Source organism: Bos grunniens, chromosome 17 (genome assembly GCF_055505025.1).
Source record: "Bos grunniens cultivar Pamir isolate PY7600 chromosome 17, Bosgru_T2T1.0, whole genome shotgun sequence".
Classification (NCBI taxonomy): Eukaryota; Metazoa; Chordata; class Mammalia; order Artiodactyla; family Bovidae; genus Bos; species Bos grunniens.
The window spans coordinates 4,500,889-4,521,934 of NC_141181.1; the positions used below are offsets into that span (position 1 = coordinate 4,500,889).

The 21,046-nt window shown below is 44.3% G+C and overlaps 1 protein-coding gene across 1 annotated transcript in view; it reads right to left on the reverse strand.

The window, feature by feature from the left end:
- MND1 (meiotic nuclear divisions 1) overlaps positions 1–10,470 on the reverse strand; it is a 114,993-nt gene extending 104,523 nt beyond the window's left edge. The window contains exons 1-3 of the mRNA XM_086345901.1: positions 10,421–10,470; positions 7,181–7,294; positions 5,290–5,355 (exon numbers count right to left, since the gene is read on the reverse strand). Coding sequence (XP_086202027.1) covers positions 5,290–5,355; positions 7,181–7,294; positions 10,421–10,423 — 183 coding nt within the window. The 5' untranslated portion in view covers positions 10,424–10,470. The remainder of the gene's footprint in view (positions 1–5,289; positions 5,356–7,180; positions 7,295–10,420) is intronic.
- Between the last annotated feature and the right edge of the window lie 10,576 nt (positions 10,471–21,046).

Consider the following 21,046-nt stretch of genomic DNA (forward strand, 5'->3'; position numbering starts at 1 on the left):
AATGTCCACTGAGAGATGAATGGATAAACAAGATGTAGTACATATATACAACGGAATATTACTTGGCCATTAAAAAGAATGAAATAATGTCATTTGCAGCACCATGGATGGACCTAGAGATAATCATACTAAATGAAATAGGTCTGAAAGAAAGACAAATGTCATAGGTATCATATGATGCTGCTTATAGGGGCAATCTAAAAAAAAAAGATTCAAATGAACTTATTTACAAAACAGAAACAGACTCACAGACTTAGAAAACAAACTTATGGTTACTGGGGGAAGGGTGGAGAGGAGGGGCAGACTGGAGTTTGGGACTGACACGTACATTCTACTACATTTAAAAGAGATAACCAACAAGAAGCAACTGTACAGCATAAGGAACTCTGCTCAATATTCCGTAATAACCTGAATGGAAAAAGAATTTGAAAAAGAGCAGAGACTTGTATAGTAGTAATAGTGTTAGTCACTTAGTCATGGCTGACTCTGCAACTCCATGGACTGTAGCTCTCCAGGCTCCTCTGTCCATGGAGTTTTCCAGGCAAGAATACTGAGGTAGATTGTCATTTTCTTCTCCAGGGGATCTTCCTGACCCAGGGATTGAACCCAGGTCTCCTGCACTACAAGCAGATTCTTTACTGTCTGACTATAGGGAAGCCCCAGTGGCACCCCACTCCAGTTCTCTTGCCTGGAGAATCCCATGGACAGAGGAGCCTGGTGGGCTGCAGTCCATGGGGTCGCGAAGAGTCGGACATGACTGAGCGACTTCACTTTCACTTTCCACTTTCATGCACTGGAGAAGGAAATGGCAACCCACTCCAGTGTTCTTGCCTGGAGAATCCCAGGGATGGGGGAGCCTCATGGGCTGCCGTCTTTGTGGTCGAACAGAGTCGGACACGACTGAAGCGACTTAGTAGTAGTAGTAGTAGTATAGGGAAGCCCCAACATTACATGAACATATCATAAAAAAATAAAAACATAAACAAATGGCTAACCAGCTATGTGCATTTGAGGTGAATATTTATATATTAATGTCTGAGAACTACTGTTGAATTATTTACCCCAGACCTAAAAAAATTTCAGTAAAGTTCATAAATGTATACATAAACAGTTATGTTTACATAAACATACATAGACACTACCAAAACCACAAGAGAAATTTTTATTAATCTAACCTTAGATTTACTTAAAAAAAACCTACTATAATTATTTTACCTTTTACCCATTATAGGAATAAAGCACTATCTATGCAAATAACGAGATGTGCTGCATTGATAACTCCTTGTAAAAGGAAATAAGAATGTCATTGGTTTACCACAAATGGTAGGCCTTTCTGATATTACTCCTATAGAAAAACATATCACATTAAAAAAAAATTATACACTATAGCTATCATTATTTGCATCTACCATAATTATACCTACCATTATTTAACTGATTTATATGTGCAACATTAACTTATGCAAGCTTCCACAACAAGTCAGGGATAGGGTCAAGAACTCTAAATCTGAGTCAGGTACAATCCAGGAAGAAATCACTATGGTGAGCCTGATATTAAAGACTAAAGTTTTCTGGCAAGAACATGAAAAATGAAATAGTATGGCATCATATTTAATCTTTCAGAGCCTCAAGATAATATTCTATACTGGATACTACCCAGCGGTATTTGAAAACTTGCAGATTATACTATCTTTCAATTAAGTTACCAACATAATGCTATCAAGTGAGGCAAAGTGTGTGCATACGTATTAATATGTATGTGTATGGAGGAATCCTTATATACATATGGAGAAACCAAAACACAAATAAATGATCACCAACCGGCTTGGAAATGAGAAGTACACAACTGAATAAAGGAGTCTGGTGACACACTCCACACTGAAGCAGACCGAACGTGATGCCCACGTGTGCGCCTGTGTGCTCAGTTGTGTCCAGCTCTTTCTGACCCTATGGACTGCAGCCCGCCAGGCTCCTCTGCCCATGGGATCTCCCAGGCAAGAATCCTGGAGTGGGCTGCCATTTCCTCCTCCAGGGATCTTCCTGACCCAGGGATTGAACCTGGGTCTCTTGCATCAGCAGGTGATTTCTTTACCATTGAGCCACCTGGGAAGACCCTGCTATCCACACTGAGGTGGAAATCTAAGGGCCACTGAAATGTTAAATGATAAAAACAGTATGTTTTTTTCTATTTTGTTCAATAATGTATCTAGAACTATGCCTGGAAATTAATAGATGCTTATTTGCTGAATGGATTAATTAATCCATGTTTCTGATTTTGATACATGACCATGGAAAGGGGACAATAAGATAAGTTTTTCAGAGACAGAAAAGCATCCGTGTCCTCCTAAAGGGAAGGCCTTTGCTGCCTTATTTATCTTTGTTACATTAGCATCACACAGAAGATGTACATGCCTAATACGCATTAGCAGAATTAAAATTAATTCAGTGGTGTATTCTGTGGAAAACTGAGAAAACACAAAAAGTGGCTGACGTGCTCCTTCCTCCTTTATAGTATCCAGTCTGCTAGTATGAGTTGCATTTAATCAGTGAAGAAAAATAATACATAAGCTCTGAACTATCATCACGCTATATGGAGCTGCCCATAACTGGGTTAATAAAATGTAGGCATTAATTTATATAATGTATGCTTTAAAGCATTTAAATATGAATGTAGTCAAGAGACTTAAGGCTTAGGTTACGTCGACATTTCAAAGAATACTCCATTTTTCATATGTGGATGATAGCTATAAAACTCAAAGGTCTATAGTTCGTGCCACAATTTTGGAGAAAGCTGTGCTCCTGACTGGAACTTTCTGAAGTTTAGAAGGGTAATACGGGACACATATAGTGTATGGCAGAACACTTACAGTATATCACATATGAACATTTCTGCAGCAAAACATACAAATATTCAGATAATAAATGTGACCGTCTTATGTTAGTCAGGGTTAGGTTTGGCTAGCTTGTTAAAGCACTTTTTAGTTTTCAGGGCTTACTGGACTCTTGTTCTGTAGACAAGGGACTGTGGGTTTATTTCATACTTGTTTATCCAGCCAGAAGCTTTGTAACAAGTTTATCTGTAGCATATTTTTCGTCTGTCTCCCATACTCCAAGTCTTAAGTTAGTTTCTATAAAACACGATCTACAAGTTTAAATAGGTTGGACCTATGATGTTAAAATTACTGAACTATTTGTACAGATTGTTATCAACAAAAGGGGTAACAATCCATGGCAGTTATTTTTATGCTGTAATTGTAGATTTACAAATCATGTTATAATTTTCTTTGCATCAATATTTGACAACTAAGGCACAAAATTCTTTGACATCACTTGATGACAAAAACATCTAGAAAGCACTGTTACCAGTAATTAGATATTAAGGTCATAATGAATTGTGAAAAAAATATGAATTGTGTTTTAAAATCTAGGATTATATGGCAAAAGTTAATCCTTGAAACCATTCCCTCAACAAATCCTTGCCCAGGTCAGTAGTACACCACAGTGTTTAATGATGCTGTAGCTAGACACCCAGGTTAGAATCTTAGCTCCATCACCTACTAGCTCCAGGGCAAATGAACTAAACTTCCTACACCTCTGGATTCTGTATCTATAAAATAGGGACAATATAATGCAACCCTAGCCAAGGCTATGGTTTTTCCTGTGGTCATGTATGGATGTGAGAGTTAGACTGTGAAGAAGACTGAGCGCTGAAGAATTGATGCTTTTGAACTGTGGTGTTGGAGAAGACTCTTGAGAGTCCCTTGGACTGCAAGGAGATCCAACCAGTCCATTCTGAAGGAGATCAGCCCTGGGATTTCTTTGGAAGGAATGATGCTAAAGCTGAAACTCCAGTACTTTGGCCACTTCATGCGAAGAGTTGACTCATTGGAAAAGACTCTGATGCTGGGAGGGATTGGGGGCAGGAGGAGAAGGGGACGACAGAGGATGAGATGGCTGGATGGCATCACTGACTCGATGGACGTGAGTCTGAGTGAACTCTGGGAGTTGGTGATGGACAGGGAGGCCTGGCGTGCTGTGATTTCATGGGGTCGCAAAGAGTCGGACACGACTGAGCGACTGATCTGATCTGATAATGCAGTCTGTTCCTTCCTGAGGTAATTGTAAGGATTAAATGAGCTCATATGTGCAAGGTACTTAGAAGAGTGTCTTCCTTGCATCCCGTTAGACTCTATTACACTGTTACCCTGTTTCAGGAACATCAAAACATTAGCATCACTTTTCTGCTTCCCTGAATTAGAATCGAAGCTCCATGAGGGCATGGCCTTTGTCCATCTACTTCATTGTTATGTCTACAGATTCTAGAAAAGTTTCCAACCTTGTTCTAAGTCCTTAATACATATTTTGGGGCTGTTATTACTATTAATAAATCTCATATCCAGATATAAGTGAACAATATACAGCAGCATAATTAATGTGAAAAAAACAAGATGTGAGACCAAGCAGTAACACAAGTTTCTTCTGTCCACAACTTCTCTGATCATCTGCTTAGCAAATACCACCCTTCCCGTTTTAAAGGTGCTGTGAAGCCTTTCCTGAGCCACTGCATTGAGACTCATGCTCCTGCAGTGTTTGGCACAGGAGTCCATCTAAGCAGTTGTCCCTCTATGCCGTAAGGGAGATCCCTGTATATGTATAAACAAATCACTCTGCTGTACCTGAAACTCACACAGCTCTGTTAGTCAACTATGCTCCAATATAAAGATAAAAAAAATTATGGTGCCAGAGGGTAGGGCAGTCTGCACAGAAAAGTGAAAGTCGCTCAGTCGTGTCTGACTCTTTGCGAGTCCATGGACTGTAGAGTCCACGGAATTCTCCAGGCCAGAATACTGGAGTGTGTAGCCGTTCCCTTCTCCATGGGATCTTCTCAACCCAGGGATTGAACCCAAGTCTCCCGCATTGCAGGCGGATTCTTTACCAGCTGAGCCACAAGGGAAGACCAAGAATACTGGAGTGGGTAGCCTATTCCTTCTCCAGGGGGTCTTCCCGACCCAGGAATCGAACCCAGGTCTCCTGCATTGCAGGCAGGAGCTATTTACCAACTGAGCTATCAGGGAAGCCCCTGAATAGGAGAGACTCTACAAACACTGGGATAGGGTTCTTTCATGCTCCACAGCCCACAGGAACCACAAATGTTGGCTGAATTTTACTCATTCTTCAGGAAATTGGTCGGTATTGATTTCTAGTGAAAAGGTACAGTTAACACTGGATGGCATATACTTACAGAGAAAATTGCACAAAGTACTAAAAATCTTAAGGGAAACAACTTACCGTCTCATAAAATATTTCCATCATGCGGGTTCTCTTTTCCTCTGCACTTAGTCCTTTTTTCTTCGACTAAAGCACAAAAGTTAGGCATAAAAGTTAAAAAGTAAACTGCTTTAAAACCAAAAACCAATGCTTTTTAAGACAACTTGGTTCGAAACATTATTAGAAATAATGCACGATCTCGTCTGAGACAAGAGGGTTAATAAATCTCATAGCCAGGCCTCGTGGTAGGTGCTGCCACTATAACAACAACAACTGTGGCTGAGACAGTCTGGCATTTTGTAGAAATTCAATATGTATCAAGTGATCAATAAATCACTGTATCTACCTTCAAAAGAGTTAATCTCTCAAAGAAAATAAACAGCCATAAAATGCTTCTCATTGATGAACAGGTACATGCATAAATTGCTATCCAAGACAGAATGAATTAATTCTACCCAGGAAAGAGAGAAGGGTTAGCTCGGGAGGCAAGAGATGAGTGGGATTTTGGCAAGTTGAGAAACAGTGAAGAGGGTATCCTGGACAGACCACACACAGGCACAGGGTTATGGAAGTTCATAGAATGCTCCAGAGAGACAAACACTTAGGGATGCTTATCAAACGAATGAGGGTGTACAGGGAGTGGCAGATGAGATGAGAGAGGTTGTCTGGGGCCAGATTACAGCAGGCTGACTGTCCAGGCAACTGAGAAGCGACAGGGCAATTTCTAAAACAGGGAGTCAGAGTAACATGGCATTGTGGAGGGCAGACAGGAGCAAGGAAAACATATGCAAGTAGAAAATAAAAGCCTACTTCAGGAGATTATTATCCTACTCTTTAGCCAATCTGAAGTTAAGAAAGGAATTTGGAATTGCCGTTGTGAATGCATTCCAGAATATACAGCCTAGAAACGCACACACTCATTTTCACAGCAAATTATCCAGTATTCCTTGATGATTATATAGGTAAAATAAGTAGCTTCAAAGTTAATATTTCTCTCTTTTCCCTCTGTTCATTCTCAAATACTGCAGTTCCCCAGGTTCTTTCTCTATTGATCCCCTCATATTCTTTCTTTGATCTTACCTGTTTTCATGCTAAGACCTCAAACCTTTACATCCCTGGGCTAGATGGGGGCCTGAACTCCAATCACATTTAATTACCTGCCTGCTGAACAGCCTCAAACTTGAAGTCTAAACTGACCTCTTCCTCTCCCACACCTCCTTCCAAACCTGCTCTTCTGGATCCTGAGTTCAGTTCAACGCCACTTGTTACCCAAGCCAGAGGCCTGGCCATCACCCTAGACTCCTTCATCTCCATTTCACATCCAACCAGTTACCAAGTCCTGCCAATCTCCGTGCTAAGCTGTTTCTCAAATCTATCCTGTCTGCTCCACCCCTCATGCCTCCACCTAAGCTCAGGCCTACTTTAGATCTGCAGTCTGCTCACCACACTCTGTCCCTCCAAGGCCACATTCCATGCTGTCAAAAGGCAAATCTAACGATGCCTCTCCCTTGCTTAAAACTTTTCAGTGGCTGCCAAGCATCCAGGAGTTTCCAGTCACCCTCGAATGACAGACAAGGCTCTCTACCATCTGACCCCAACCTACCTCTCACATGTTCACTCCCCACCTCAAGTTTACCATAACACGAAAAGCTACGCAAGTTAAGCTGTAATACAAAAACCACTTGTAGTTCTCCACCTGCAGCATGCTCTTTCCCATTTCTGTGCCTTTTTTGGGTCCCGTGCCATAAGGCGCAGCTTGTGTGACCTGGGATTGAACCTGGGCCCTCTGCAGCGAAAGCACAGATTCCCAACCACTGGGCCACCGGGGAATTCCCTCTGTGCTTTTACAAAATGCTGTTCTACCTAAAACACTTTCCTCTCATGCAAATCAAAACCACAGTGAGATACTCACCACACCTGTCAGAACGGCCATTATCAAAAAGACCGCGAATAACAAATGCTGGTGAGGATGTGGGGAAAAGGGAACCCTCGTATACTTCAGTGGGAATGTATACTGGTGCAAAATCTGTGGAAAACAGTACAGAGCTTTCTCAAAAAACTAAAAATATAATCCAGCAATTCCACTCCTGTGTGTATATATCCCAAAGAAGCACAAATTCAAAAAGATACACGCACCCCAATGCTCATCGTAGCATTATTTACATTTGTCAAGATATGGAAGTAACCTGTGTCCCTCAAGGATGAATGGATAAAGATGTGGTGTATACACACACACACACACACACACACAGACTCTTATGACTCGATCATAAAAAAGCAGCAACATGGACCGACTTGGAAGGCTAAGTGAAATAAGTCAAAGAAAGACAAATATATGATAACACTTAAATGTGGAATCTAGAAAATACAACTAGTCAACAAAACAAAAAAGCAGCAGACTCCCAGATAAAGAGAACAAACTAGCAGCTGCCATTGGGGAGGCGGAGGGAAGGGCACACAGGGGTAGGGGGAAACGGGGGCTATTATGGGATTATATGTGCCCCAGGATTGAGAAAACAGTTTTTCTCAGCCTAGAATCTGGAGGTTAAGTTAGGGGCACTGCGGGGCTCCTAGGGCTTCAGTCTGTGGCTGCATCACTGGAAAGAGATCTAATGCTTTCGAAAAGGCTCCTAACACGTTGGTGTTACAAACTGTTCCTTGAGAGAGCCTGGGCTCCGCAAGAATTTGCCACACAGAGGCAGGCAATGGGGAGAACCTAGCGTCCTGAGGGCACAGTTTGAGGAAAGCGCTTATCACTCAGCTCAGCAGCTTATGAAAGTGACTCAAGAAACACGGAGGAGCTCCCCAGGTGGCACCAGTGGAAAAGATCCTGCCTGCCAATGCAGGAGACACAGGACACACGGCTTTGTTCCCTGGGTCAGGAAATCCCTGGAGGGCATGGCAACCCACTCCAGTATTCTTGCGTGGAGAATCCCACGGACAGAGGAGCCTGGCGGGCTACGATGCATGGGGTCACAAAGAGTCGGACACAACTGAAGCGACTTAGCATGCACACACGTTATCATCCATTAACATTGGTTTCAGGCTAATTTATTCATCACTCTCCTTAACCACTACAAAGAATGTTTATTACTAACCACGGTAGGAGAGTATCATGGCCAGAGTTAAAATAACTAATGTAAAAGGATGCCACATTACTTCACATTTAGAAATTTCTCCAAAAAAATCAACAAGGGCTCACGTAAAATTTAAGATGAAAGGAAATCTCCTGAAAGTGTAAGTTAGAGATTCACTCAACACTTGACTTTAGGAAAATGAAAGGAATCTTCTCTTATTATAAGTTAAAAAAATCCTAAAGTCAGGAATTCCCTGAAAGGCCAGTGATTTGGGACCCAGCGCTTCCACTGCAGGAGGCAGTTTCGATTCCTTGTCAGGGAATTAAGATCCTACATGCTGTGCAGTCCAAAAAAAAAAAAAGAAATCCTAAAGTCAGCCCTGTTGATCACTAGTAAAATTTTGAAAAATTAAAAGCAGATGATAGCTGCTGCCCTCATAAGTGGCAGACCACAACACCTATCTCTAATTTCAAAAACATGCTTGGACTTAAAACAATTGTCTACCCAGCAAGCATAACCAAACTGAAGCAACCAGCAATTAATTAACAATCAGGAAAGAGAAGAAAGGTTATCTTTGTATAACACTAAACTTATTTCTTAATGATACATGAAAAGTGGGAAATACGTCTCTTACAAAAAATTTTGTTTCATGTTTCTCCATTACCAGAGGTAAACATCAGAAAAGAGTTAAAGGCAAATTAAACTATTTACTATTAGAAGGTGATGCAGGTGTAGAGTCAGTCGGTAAAAAGACAAAAACAAAAAAAGTTAACGCAGTAGTCAGTTGTATCTGGCTAATAACTATAAACAGAAATCTATGAGGGCGCATTGGTACCAGATTTAAGTGTGTGCTTGTTTGGCTTCCAACATCACTGTATGCCCAGGTGGCTGGGCTGTTAGTCTAACCACAAAGAAGCCGTTATCAGTTATGATTACATCTGGACAATTACCTTCAAATAAACACTGAACAACCTAGATCCCCATCCACCACTAGCTTGGCAAAATAACGGCCACTTAAATACGAAAGTAAAATCTTTGATCCATTTCATTAGACGTTGATTCTCTGCTAACAGAAAGGGGCGGGGGGGGGGGCAGCGAGAGTAGAAACTCTGAAGGTTTATGAAAATGATTTGATGAGCAGAAAGACATTAAACTCGCAAAAACAAAGAGATGGTTTGGAACCTAACCAAGACAGAACTCACTGGGCCACACAAGACCACGTCTGACCAAGTCAGTGCAGTTTCATGAGCGTGCTCAGCCGTGTCAGACTCTGTCACCCAATGGACTGCAGCCCGCCAAGCTCCTCTGTCCATGGAATTCTCCAGCCAAGAACACTGGAGTGGGTTGCCATTCTCTTCTCTGGGGGGGTGGGGGTGGGGGGGGTGGCTTTCCCACCCAGGGGTCCAACCCGGGTCTCCTGCATTGTAGGCAGATTCTTCCCAGTCTGAGCCACCGGGGAAGCCCGGGTGCTTCCCTAATACAGCAACTTTAGAAGTGAGTCCTGCCCTTCAGTAAAAAAGGAGCATTTTCACAGAAATCCTCTAACTGGCATATAAAGTGGGGATTCTTTAGGTCACTTTAGAAACTGTGAGGAATTCTGAAATGTGCTCTACAGGCTACAATGCACAAAACCAATAATCGTCAGGGATCAAGCGAAGCCCTTGGGCCCTCAATGCCGCTTCCCCCAAGATTCTCAAGCGGGGGCGGCGCCTTCTGGAGGCCGGAGGCGGGGAGCCCGGACACGGCTTCTGAAGCGACTCTTGGCCTTGCTGACAGACTGCTGAGCCTGAGACACTCGGGGCACGTTCTCGAACGCTCCGCGTTTAATCTAACCCGCCCGGGAGGGCGCGGGGGGCATAAAGCGGGGGTCCCGGAGCTGCATGCCTGCCTTGGACTGGAGCAGCGGCAGCCGGAAAGCGCGGGGCGGACGCAGCGTTTGACCCGGCCGGGGAGCCGGCCCCTGCAGCCACCCCAGGAGCCCAGAGCCAGCCAGGCCGGGGTCCCACACGGCCGGAGGATTAAGCGGCCGGACCTCGGGGAGGAAGTGGACCGGGAAACGCGCCTCCGGCTCTTACCATGGCGCCGGCGGTTTGTCTTCCGGCGGCGGAACCGGCACGCGGCGAGGGGCGGGGCCGGCTCGGGCGGGTTTGATTTTGGCGCCTACACCACCCCGCGGGCGGAGCAGCGAGGAGGAGGGGAAGAAAGACCAGCCCTCGCTCCTGCGGCGCGCAGCGACCCCTGGCGGCGGCGGCGAGCGGCCGGTCGGGTGTGGGCGGGGCCTAGCCTGGGGGCGGGGCCTGCTTGGTCCCGCCCGTCAGCGCTCCAGAGGCTGGCCGACAGGCTCTCACAGCTGCTTCCGTTTTCCGTCCTCGGTGCTGAGTGTAATCCCACTTTTTTTTCCGAGGAAGTCTTGAGCCCTCGCCTTTGACGTCATTCTTCACTCAGCGGAAACCGCCCCAAGTTTGCCTTAAGAAACTGATGCCTTTTGGCCGCTGGGCAGGAAATACTGCCTCCGTCCATCCGGATTTGCCTGGTCCGGGGCGGATTTTCTTTCCTCTTAATTTTATGCTCCAGCTTTTACCGCTATGCACTGCTTTTGCAGATTTTAAAAATCCCCTTGTTTATATGTTTGCCTTTCTTTTAGGTTTTTTTTTTTTAATACAAGAGAGTGAATTTCAAATCAAAAGTCAAAAATATGCTACCTCATTATTTGACAAGGTGCTAGAAAATTAACTGATTTTTCAGTTATTCTGAAAATTGTATTATCTTGAACCATTTTAAAGTATAATGATTTCACTAGAAATTTGCATTGTAATAGGGACGAACCTTTGAATCTTATTATAAATTAATAACTAAAGGGATGTTGCCTATAAGCTCAACTGGGTATAATGACTCATCTCTGGGAACCTTGCTTCCCAGGTAATGAGCATTAAACTAAAATACCAATGTTAAACTCACTGGAAACCTCCTGAGCAGACCCACCTGTGAATGACTGCAAGAAGGAAGAAATTAACACACCCCTGGTGACTCTGCTTAAAGTGCAGGAGACTCAGGTTGGGTCCCTGGGTCAGGCATATCCCCTAGCTGCTGCTGCTGCTAAGTCGCTTCAGTCGTGTCCGACTCTGTGCCACCCCATAGACTGCAGCCCACCAGGCTCCCCCATCCCTGGGATTCTCCAGGCAAGAACACTGGAGTGGGTTGCCATTTCCTTCTCCAATGCATGAAAGTGAAAAGTAAAAGTGAAGTCGCTCAGTCGTGTCTGACTCTAGCGACCCCATGGACTGCAGCCTAGCAGGCTCCTCTGTCCATGGGATTTTCTAGGCAAAAGTACTGGAGTGGGGTGCCATTGCCTTCTCCGATATCCCCTAGAGAAGGGAATGAATGGCAATCCATCCAGCATTCTTGCCTGGAGAAGTCCATGGACAGAGGAGCCTGGTGAACTACAGTTACAGTTCTTGGAGTCACAAAGAGTCAGACATGACTGAGAGACTTTCACACTTTCCAGAGGCTGATGGAAACCAGGAAGCGTTTGACTTTACTCCCTCTTCTTTTAGTAGAAAAGTGAAGTCGCTCAGTCGTGTCCGACTCTTTGCGACCCTGTGGACTGTAGCCCACCAGGCTCCTCTGTCCATGGGATTCTCCAGGCAAGAATACTGGAGTGGGTTACCATTTCCTTCTCCAGGGGATCTTCCCGACCCAGGGATCGAACCCAGGTCTCCCACATTGTGGGCAGACGCTTTAACCTTTGAGCCACCAGGGAAGCCCTTTAGTAGAAAAGGAACCTGAATTCTAACTCAGGCACGATTGGTCCTTGGGGCACAAGCCCACCATCTTCTCGGTTTGCTGGCTTTTTGAATAAAGTCACTTTATTGAATAAAGCCAATTTCTCACCCCAACACATTGTCTCTTGATTACTGGCATGTTGTGCAGTGAGCAGTATGAGCTTAGACTCGGTAACAGCATCTCCTGTTGCTTCTGACAGAAGCAGGATAAGGATATATTGAATTACTTCGAGTTCCATTAATTTGGTCTTTCCTAGAGTTCAGTATAATTCTGTTGATGGTATGTAAGATGATTTTAAAATAATAAAAGGCTATCCATTTAATGTTTTAATATTAGTACTAGAAAATGTATAATTAATGCACCATACCCTAGATTTTTCAAAGGGCTTCCTAGGTGGTACAGTGATAAAGAATCCACCCGCCAATGCAGGAGACACAAGAGATGCAGTTTCGATCCCTGGGTGGAGAAGATCCCCTGGAGGAGGAAATGGCAACCTGCTCCAGTATTCTTGCCTGGAAAATCCCATGGACAGAGGAGCCTGGTGGGCTACAGTCCACGGGGTCACAAAGAGTTGGCTACGACTGAGCACACATGCATGCACAATGACCCTAGATTTCTCATGCATTGCTCAAGATACATCGAAAATAAGTATGTCAGTAAAAAATTAAAGTGATATTTAAGACAAATATTAAACAACTATACTGGTGTTTATATGAAGTTGTCAGAATAAAGGTGGCATTTGTAGGAAGATTTAACCATATTAAAAAGCAGAGACATTACTTTGCCAACAAAGGCCCATGTTATCAAAGCTATGGTTTTTCCAGTAGTCATGTATGGATGTGAGAGTTGGATTATGAAGAAAGCTGAGCGCTGAAGAATTGATGCTTTTTAACTGTGGTGTGGGAGAAGATTCTTGAGAGTTCCTTGGACTGCAAGGAGATCCAACCAGTCCATTCTAAAGGAGATCAGTCCTGGGTGTTTATTGGAAGGACTGATGTTGAAGTTGAAACTCCTGTACTTTGGCCACCTAATGCGAAGAGCTGACTCATTTGAAAAGACCCTGATGCTGGGAAAGATTGAAGGTGAGAGAAGGGGACAGAGGATGAGATGGTTGGATGGCATCACTGACTCAATGGACATGAGTTTGAGTAAACTCTGGGAGTTGGTGATGAACACGGAGGCCTGGCATGCTGCAGTTCATGGGGTCCCAAAGAGTCTGACACGACTGAGTGGCTGAATTGAACTGAACTTACCTTATCTGCTCTCAGACTGCCATACCTTCTGCTCCATCAAGAACAGCCTTTCTTGGGAAATCCTCTTTGGTCCAGTAAGGTTAGGACTTAGCGCTTTCACTGCCATGGCCTGGGTTCAATCCCTGGTCAGGGAAGTAAAATCCCACAAGCCATTCCCATTCTTCCATCCTTTAAATGCTCAGGTAGGCCTCTGAGTCTTTTTCTGCTTCCTCACACCTCCCCACAAGATAGGATCTCTGTACAGTTTTATCACAGCACCCCGATTCACTTTGTAATTATTTACTTGGACAGCTTCCCTCTAATATCAAACTCCTTTCTGTGGCAAAAACTGAGCCAACCATTTGGTATCACCAAGGCTTAATAAAGTGCCTGACACATGATGGACACTCAATAAATGTATATTAAATAAATTACCAGGTTTCCAAGAACGTCACCTAGTCATTGGCTTAGGGATAACTAGATATGGCTTTCAGGTGAAAAAACAAAGGATATTTTATTTGGAAAAATCTATATATTTGCATCGAGTAGTGCTTTCCCATTTACTATTTTCACCAACAGAGTTCTGAAACTATCTGATAGACCATTCAGATGTCTTGAGATGCTCCAAGTTTTGCAATATTATGGGGCAGGCTGCTGCTAAGTCACTTCAGTCATGTCCAACTCTGTGCGACCCCAGAGATGGCAGCCCACCAGGCTCCGCCGTCCCTGGCGTTCTCCAGGCAAGAACACTGGAGTGGATTGCCATTTCCTTCTCCAATGCATGAAAGTGGAAAGTGAAAGGGAAGTCGCTCAGTCGTGTCCGACTCCTAGCAACCCCATGGACTGCAGCCTACCAGGCTCCTCCGTCCATGGATTCTCCAGGAAGAGGTAGTATATAAGCTGAGTATGAAAGCAAATACATATTTGTAGCATCATGAATTTGGATCAAGTATCCACCACCTAGCATTTGTTATAGTACTCAAATGGCATTGGTTTATTAAACAGATTGGTGTTTTACAAAACCCTTAAGCACACATTAATTTCATTTAAAAAAATTTGAATATCTGTGCCTGCAGAGAACGTGAGGATGAACCAGACACCTTTGAGGATGAACCACTCCTTTCAGTGTGGCCTTTATGTTCCAGGCAGTGCTGCCCTTCCATCTGGGTGACTGCCACTTGCCCTAGACCTTACTCTGTAGAGGGGCATGTTGGCCCCACTCCAGCCACATCACTCCCCACGGCCAAGGAGTGTGCAGGCCCAAAGGGACATGCCCATCTGTTACCCACAACTTTTCTTCTAGACCAGGAATCTGATGGTGGTTTAGTCACTAAGTCATGTCGGACTCTTGTGACCCCACGGATTGTAGCCTACCAGGCTGCTCTGTTGGAGAAGGCAATGGCAACCCACTCCAGTACTCTTGCCTGGAAAATCCCATGGACGGAGGAGCCTGGTGGGCTGCAGTCCATGGGGTCGCTAAGAGTCGGACATGACTGAGCAACTTCACTTTCACTTTTCACTTTCCTGCATTGGAGAAGGAACTGGCAACCCACTCCAGTGTTCTTGCCTGGAGAATCCCAGGGATGGGGGAGCCTCGTGGGCTGACGTCTACGGGGTCACACAGAGTTGGACACGACTGAAGTGACTTAGCATAGCTTACAACCTTGCCATAGACTAGGCTTTGGCTTTAGGGAATGTAGCTGCTTTGGTTGTCTCTCCGGATCCCTCAGACTTTCTCCACATCAGCAAGAAGGCTGTTCCGCTTCCTCATCATTCACGTGTTCACTGGAGCAGCATTTTTCATTTCCTTCAAGAAATTTTTCTTTGCACCCACAACTTCGCTGTTTGGTGAAGGAGAACTTAGTTTCAGCCTGTCTCTGCTCCCGACATGCCTTCCTCACTAAGCTTAATCACTCCTAGCTTTTGATTTAAAGTGAGAGACTTGTGACTCTTCCTTTCACTTGAACACTTAGAAGCCATTTTAAGGTTAGTAACTGGCCTAGCTTCAATATTGTTTTGTCTGAGGGAAGAGGGAGCCCTAAGGGGAGACAGAAAGATGAGGAAATGGCCGGTTGGTCGGTGGAGCAGTCAGAACACACACAACACATATCAGTTAAGTCTTCTGTCTTAGTATGGGCATGGTTCATAGTGTCCTAAAGCAATTAACAATAGTAGCATCAATGATTACAGGTCACCATAACAGATAGAATAATGATTAAAAAGTGATTAAAAAAATTTAATCATTAAAAATGATTAAAAAGGCAATGGGGTGCCATTGCCTTCTCCATGGCAAGGTTGTAAACCTCCTCAATTCCCTGAAGGCTGAGAGAGGTGAGGAAGCTGCAGAAGACAAGTTTGAAGCTGGCCGAGGTTGGTTCATGAGGCCTGGCTTCAAAGGACAGGCCGACACTCTTATTAGGGGCTAATGTAGCTGGTGACTTTAAGTCAAAGCCAGTGCTCACCCACCATCTGAAAATTCTAGGGCCCTGAAGAATCATGCTCGATCTGCGCTGCCTCTGCTCTGTAAACGGAAGAACAAAGCTCGGATAACAGCACGTCTGTTCGCAACATGGTTTGACTGAATATTTCAAACCCACTGTTGAGACCTACTGCTCAGAAAAAATATTATTTCAAGATATTGCAGCTCATTGACAATGTACCTGGTCACCCAAGAACTCTGACAGAGATGTACAATGAGATTAATGTTTTAATGCCTGGTAACACAACATCCATTCTGCAGTCCATGGATCAGAGAGTAGTTTCTATAATACTTTCAAGCATTATTAAGAAATACATTTTGTAAGGCCATAGTTGCCATAGGCAGTGATTTCTGTGGTGTATCTGGGCAAAGTCAATTGAAAACCTTCTGGAAAGGATTCACCATTCTAGATGCCACTAAGAGCATGTGTGGTTTATGGGAAGAGGTCAAAATTATCAACAGTAAGAGGAGTTTGAGAAAAGTTGATTCCAACTCTCTTGTATGACTTTGAGCGGTTTAAGCCTTCAGTGGAGGAAGGAACTACAAATGTACTGGAAACAGCAAGAGAGCTAGAATTCAAAGTGGAGCCTGAAGATGTGGCGGAATTGCTGCAATTCATGGTAAAATTTGAATGAATGAGGAGTTGCTTCTTATGGATGAGTAAAGAAAGTAGTTTCTTGAGCTGGAATCTACTCCTGGAGAAGATGCTGTGAAGACTGCTGAAATGACAACAAAGGATTTAGAACATTACATAAACTTAGTTGATCAAGCAATGGCAGAGTTTGAGAGGACTGGCTCCAATTTTGAAAGGAGTTTTCTGTGAGTAAAATGCTATCAAACAGCACCACATGCCACAGAGAAATCATTCATTAAAGAATCAATGCAGCAGACTTCACTGTCTTATTTCAAGACTACCACCCTGATCAGTCAGCAGACACCACCCTGGAGGCAAGATCTTCCACCAGCAACAAGACTACAACTCATTGAAGGCTCAGGTAATGGCTAGCATTTTTTCTAAAAAATTTATTAAAGTATTTTTTAGTGATGTTTTTAAATTATGGTATGTATATTGTTTTTTAAGACATAATTCTACTTCACACTTAATAGGCTACAGTGTAGTGTAAACATAACTTTCCTCAGCACTGGAAAACCAAAAATTTCATGTGACTTTATGATTCATTTGGGAGTGAGGAAGCAGTGAAGATGAGACAGGAGAGGAGGAAAGGTGTGTGTATTTCCACTAAAGGTACGTACATTTCTCTGGCATTTAAAAATCTTTACAAACTCATCTTTTTTTTTTGCCCAAGAGAATGGAAGTTTGTGGAAGTCTCAGGTGAACACAGAGGAGAGAGCTTGTCCCCACCCAACATGTGAAAACCTGGACTTTTCCATCACGGTTATTGACATTTCTTTTATGACACCTACCTTAATTTGTTCTGTACTATAGGTATTAATGCTCTTTGAATCTTTCCATCTGGGATATAAACTCCTTGAAAACAGGGACACTAACTCTTTCTGTTAACCCTGCCTCATCTCTCATCGTTTCTTCTCGAGCATTGTCTAGCCTCACGATACTGAACTATTAGTTCTCCCCTGGAGAGCTTGCTCTCTTGCCCTCTTTTAGCAAGCCTGGGTTGGCGGTCCCCACTAACACCTCTCTGCCTTCCCCCTGGGTGAGTTAACAGCTGCTAGCATCCTTGGCCCCTCTCAACAGCCCATCATCCTCCATTCTCAGGGGGGTGATGACTGGGCACGTGGAGCAAGTCTGAGTCATGGTGGGAGCCTCAGGTGTATGTGAGCGTCCTCAAGCACCAGGTGAATATCCCTCTGCCCCAGGGACTGTGACGTTACGTAGCAAATAAACACCACCACAGGCTTAAACAGACACCACAGAAAGAAGGGAAAAGTCTTTCCATTCTTTTGAATGAGGGGTCCTGCATTTTCATTTTGTACCAGGCATTATTAATTATGTAGCCAGCTCTGTACATATTCATTTAAGTCTCATTCCAGTAGGATAAAGCTCCATGGGAACTGGGACCTTTTTTTTTGGTTTACTGCTATTCCCTAGTAGCTAGAATGGGACCCTAGACTCAGTAAATATTTGCTAATGAAGGTATATAAAAGCAGTTCATAGTGTTGTAATTACCTGGTCTAGTTCAACAACCACACTGTAAGCTCTTAAGAGACTACAGGTCTTATTATTTGTCCTAGCAGCCCTTAACACACAGCCCAAAGCCTAGTATCCACAGGTGCATGGGCATCTGTTCAGACCACAGCAGCAAAGCAGAGGCAGGAGGCGGGCTGAGGGCAGACTGCCACTGTCCGTCCTCTTACCCTCTTATCCTGTGATAACAAACCGCCTTTAACTGAGCCTTTGTCTGCTCTGGAAAGTGGCGTCTCTGGCTTTACATGAACCGAGATTATGGGTATAATCCGAGATGTACTAAAGCCTGGGCAAGTGCCTCACTCACCTCCAAAGAGCCCACCACCACAACCTCCTACTTGCTTAAATGGAAAGAGTAAGTGAAAAACAGAGTTAGGTGTCAATAATACTAATTTCACAATTACTAGTTAGCACTGTAACGTTCGGTCTTTTTCTCATTTTTATTGTTTCATCTCTCCTTCCCAGACTAACTCAGGTCACTTCTTTCAGACTTTCCATCTGTTATGGAAATTTAACCCTCCAAGAAGTAACACAGGGAAGTTTTGGTAGTGTTCCTCTATTTTTAACAAAGGCTACTCTAATCATAACAACTTTTAGTGTTATCTCATCACACAAAATATAAATCATGGACTTAGTGAAAAACCAAAAAGCCCATAAATAAATCAGGAAAAATGCTCTATGCATATGTTTAAACCAATGACTTGCTTATAATCAATGAAGAAAGACATGAGTCCTTCCTAAGAGAACAAATGAATACGCATCAAGTTCATACACTACTCAAGGCTGAGAGCTTACCTATTCTCAGGCGTTGTGGGGCACCACAGGTCAGATGGGATGGAGTTCCCAAGATGGGGCAGAAAGACCTCGGGTTTACCTCCTCTCAAGGGCGCACCAAAATCACAACTCTGTAAGCACTAAGCACTATTGCTGAAAAGACCGAAACCCACCAGAAAAGATCCTCTCTAACTGAAGAAATAAAGAAGGAACTAAGGGAACTGTGAGACAGGCAGGAGGCGCAGAGCTGCAATACAGTCGAGACTCCTACCCCTGGCTGGGTGACCTCCACACAAGAGAATTATGGTTGCAGAGCTTCTCTCAAAGGAGAGAGCTTCTCTCAAAGGTCCAAGCCCTAGCTTTGAGGTTCCCAGCCCAGGGGTCCTGCAGTGGGGAGACAACCCCTCAGTATTTGGCCTTGAAGGCCAGTAGGGCTTACTTTTGGGAGACCCAGAGGACTGAGGGAAATAGAGATTCCACTCTTAAAGGGTACACACAAAATCTCACATGCTTCAGGACCCACAGAAGAAGGTTAGACCCACCTGCTAATCTTGGAGAGTCCTTTTAGAGACGCAGGAGGCAGCTGGAGCTCACTCTGGACTCACAGACACTGGTGGCAGCCTTTTGGAAAACTCAGTCTCCCACAAAGACACTGGAGCTGGCAAGCGCCATTTTGGAGTCCTCCTTCAGCCTGTTAGCCTCAAGACCCACTCTGCAACCACTGACCAGCCTGGAGGCACCAGTGCTGGGGCACATAAGGTGAAGCGACTAACTGGACAGGGACACAGCCCCATCCAAGAGCAGAGAGGCAGCCTTAAGAATCCCTGAGCCCACAGCCATCCCTGGACATGGCCTTGCCCACCAGAAGGCTGAAGACCCAGCATCACATACCAGGACACGGACATTAGACCTGGAACCCCCAGGGCCCTGCAGCCAGAGAATCCTAGGACCAAGCTCTGCTGACCAGCAGGCAGGTGCCAGTCCCACAGTTTGCTGGGCCCTGGGTCCACCCATTAGTAAGCTGCTCCAGCCTTCAGACCAGCCTCACCCACCACAGGGGGAACACCAGCCCTGGGACGACGGCAGTCCTATGGCCTGCTATGACAGGCCCCAGTCAACATGTCAGCACCAGACCTGGGCCTGGGGGAGGGGGCTGTCTTGCCCACCAGCAGGTCAACACAAACTCTGGAACACCCCAGACCCCACTGTCAGTTGTGGCAAGAACTGGCCCCACCTACTAGTTATATAACACGAGCTCTGGGACCCATGCGTCCTGCAGCCAGACCCCAGGACCAAGCTTGCTCACAGACCAATTACCATTACCAAAATGAATCAGTTAAAAAAAAAACCCCAACCCCCCCAAACCTCCCAACAATCAAAAGTCCAGGACCAGATGGCTTTACAGGTGAATTCTATGAAACATTTAGAGAATGTTCTGAAATTATTCCAAAATATTGCTGAGGAAGAAAAGCTTTCTGAACTCATGCTACAAGGCCAGTAGCATCCTGAAACCAAAACCAGACAAAGATTTCACAAAACAAGAAAATTATAGGCCAATCCCACTACCCACCCCAGTATTCTTGCCTAGAGAATTCCATGGACAGAGGAGCCTGGTGGGCTACAGTCCACGGGGTTGCAATGAGTCGGGCACAACTAAAGCGACTTAACGTGTATGCAATACTGAGGAACACAGGTGCACAAATCCTCGACAAAGTATCAGCAAGCTGAATTTAACCATACATTGAAAGAACCATACACCATGATCAAATGGGATTTATCCCAAGGCTGCAACAATGGTTCAACATCCACAAATCAAGAACAGAAATTATATAATGATCTCAACAGGTGCAGACAGCTTTTGACAAAAATCAGCATCAATTTATAATAAAAACTCTCAACAAAATGGGTATAGAGGGGCTATACTGGTAAGCCCACAGCTAACATTATACTTAATATGCTCCACAGTGAAAAGCTGAAAGCATTACCTCAAAGATCAGGAAAAAAACCAAAGATGACTGCTCTGATCACTTTTATTCAACATAGTATTGGGTAGCCACAGCAGTCAGACCAGAAAAAGGAATAAAAGGAATCCAAACTGGAAAGAAGTAATTAAAAGCATCACTGTTTGCAGACCACATGATGCCAGAACACAGAACATCTTCAAGATGCCACCACAAAGGTACCAGCATGAACAACTGAATTCAGTAAAGCTGCAGGGCACAAAACTAACAGAAATGTGCTGCATTTCTAGATACCAACAACAGACTAT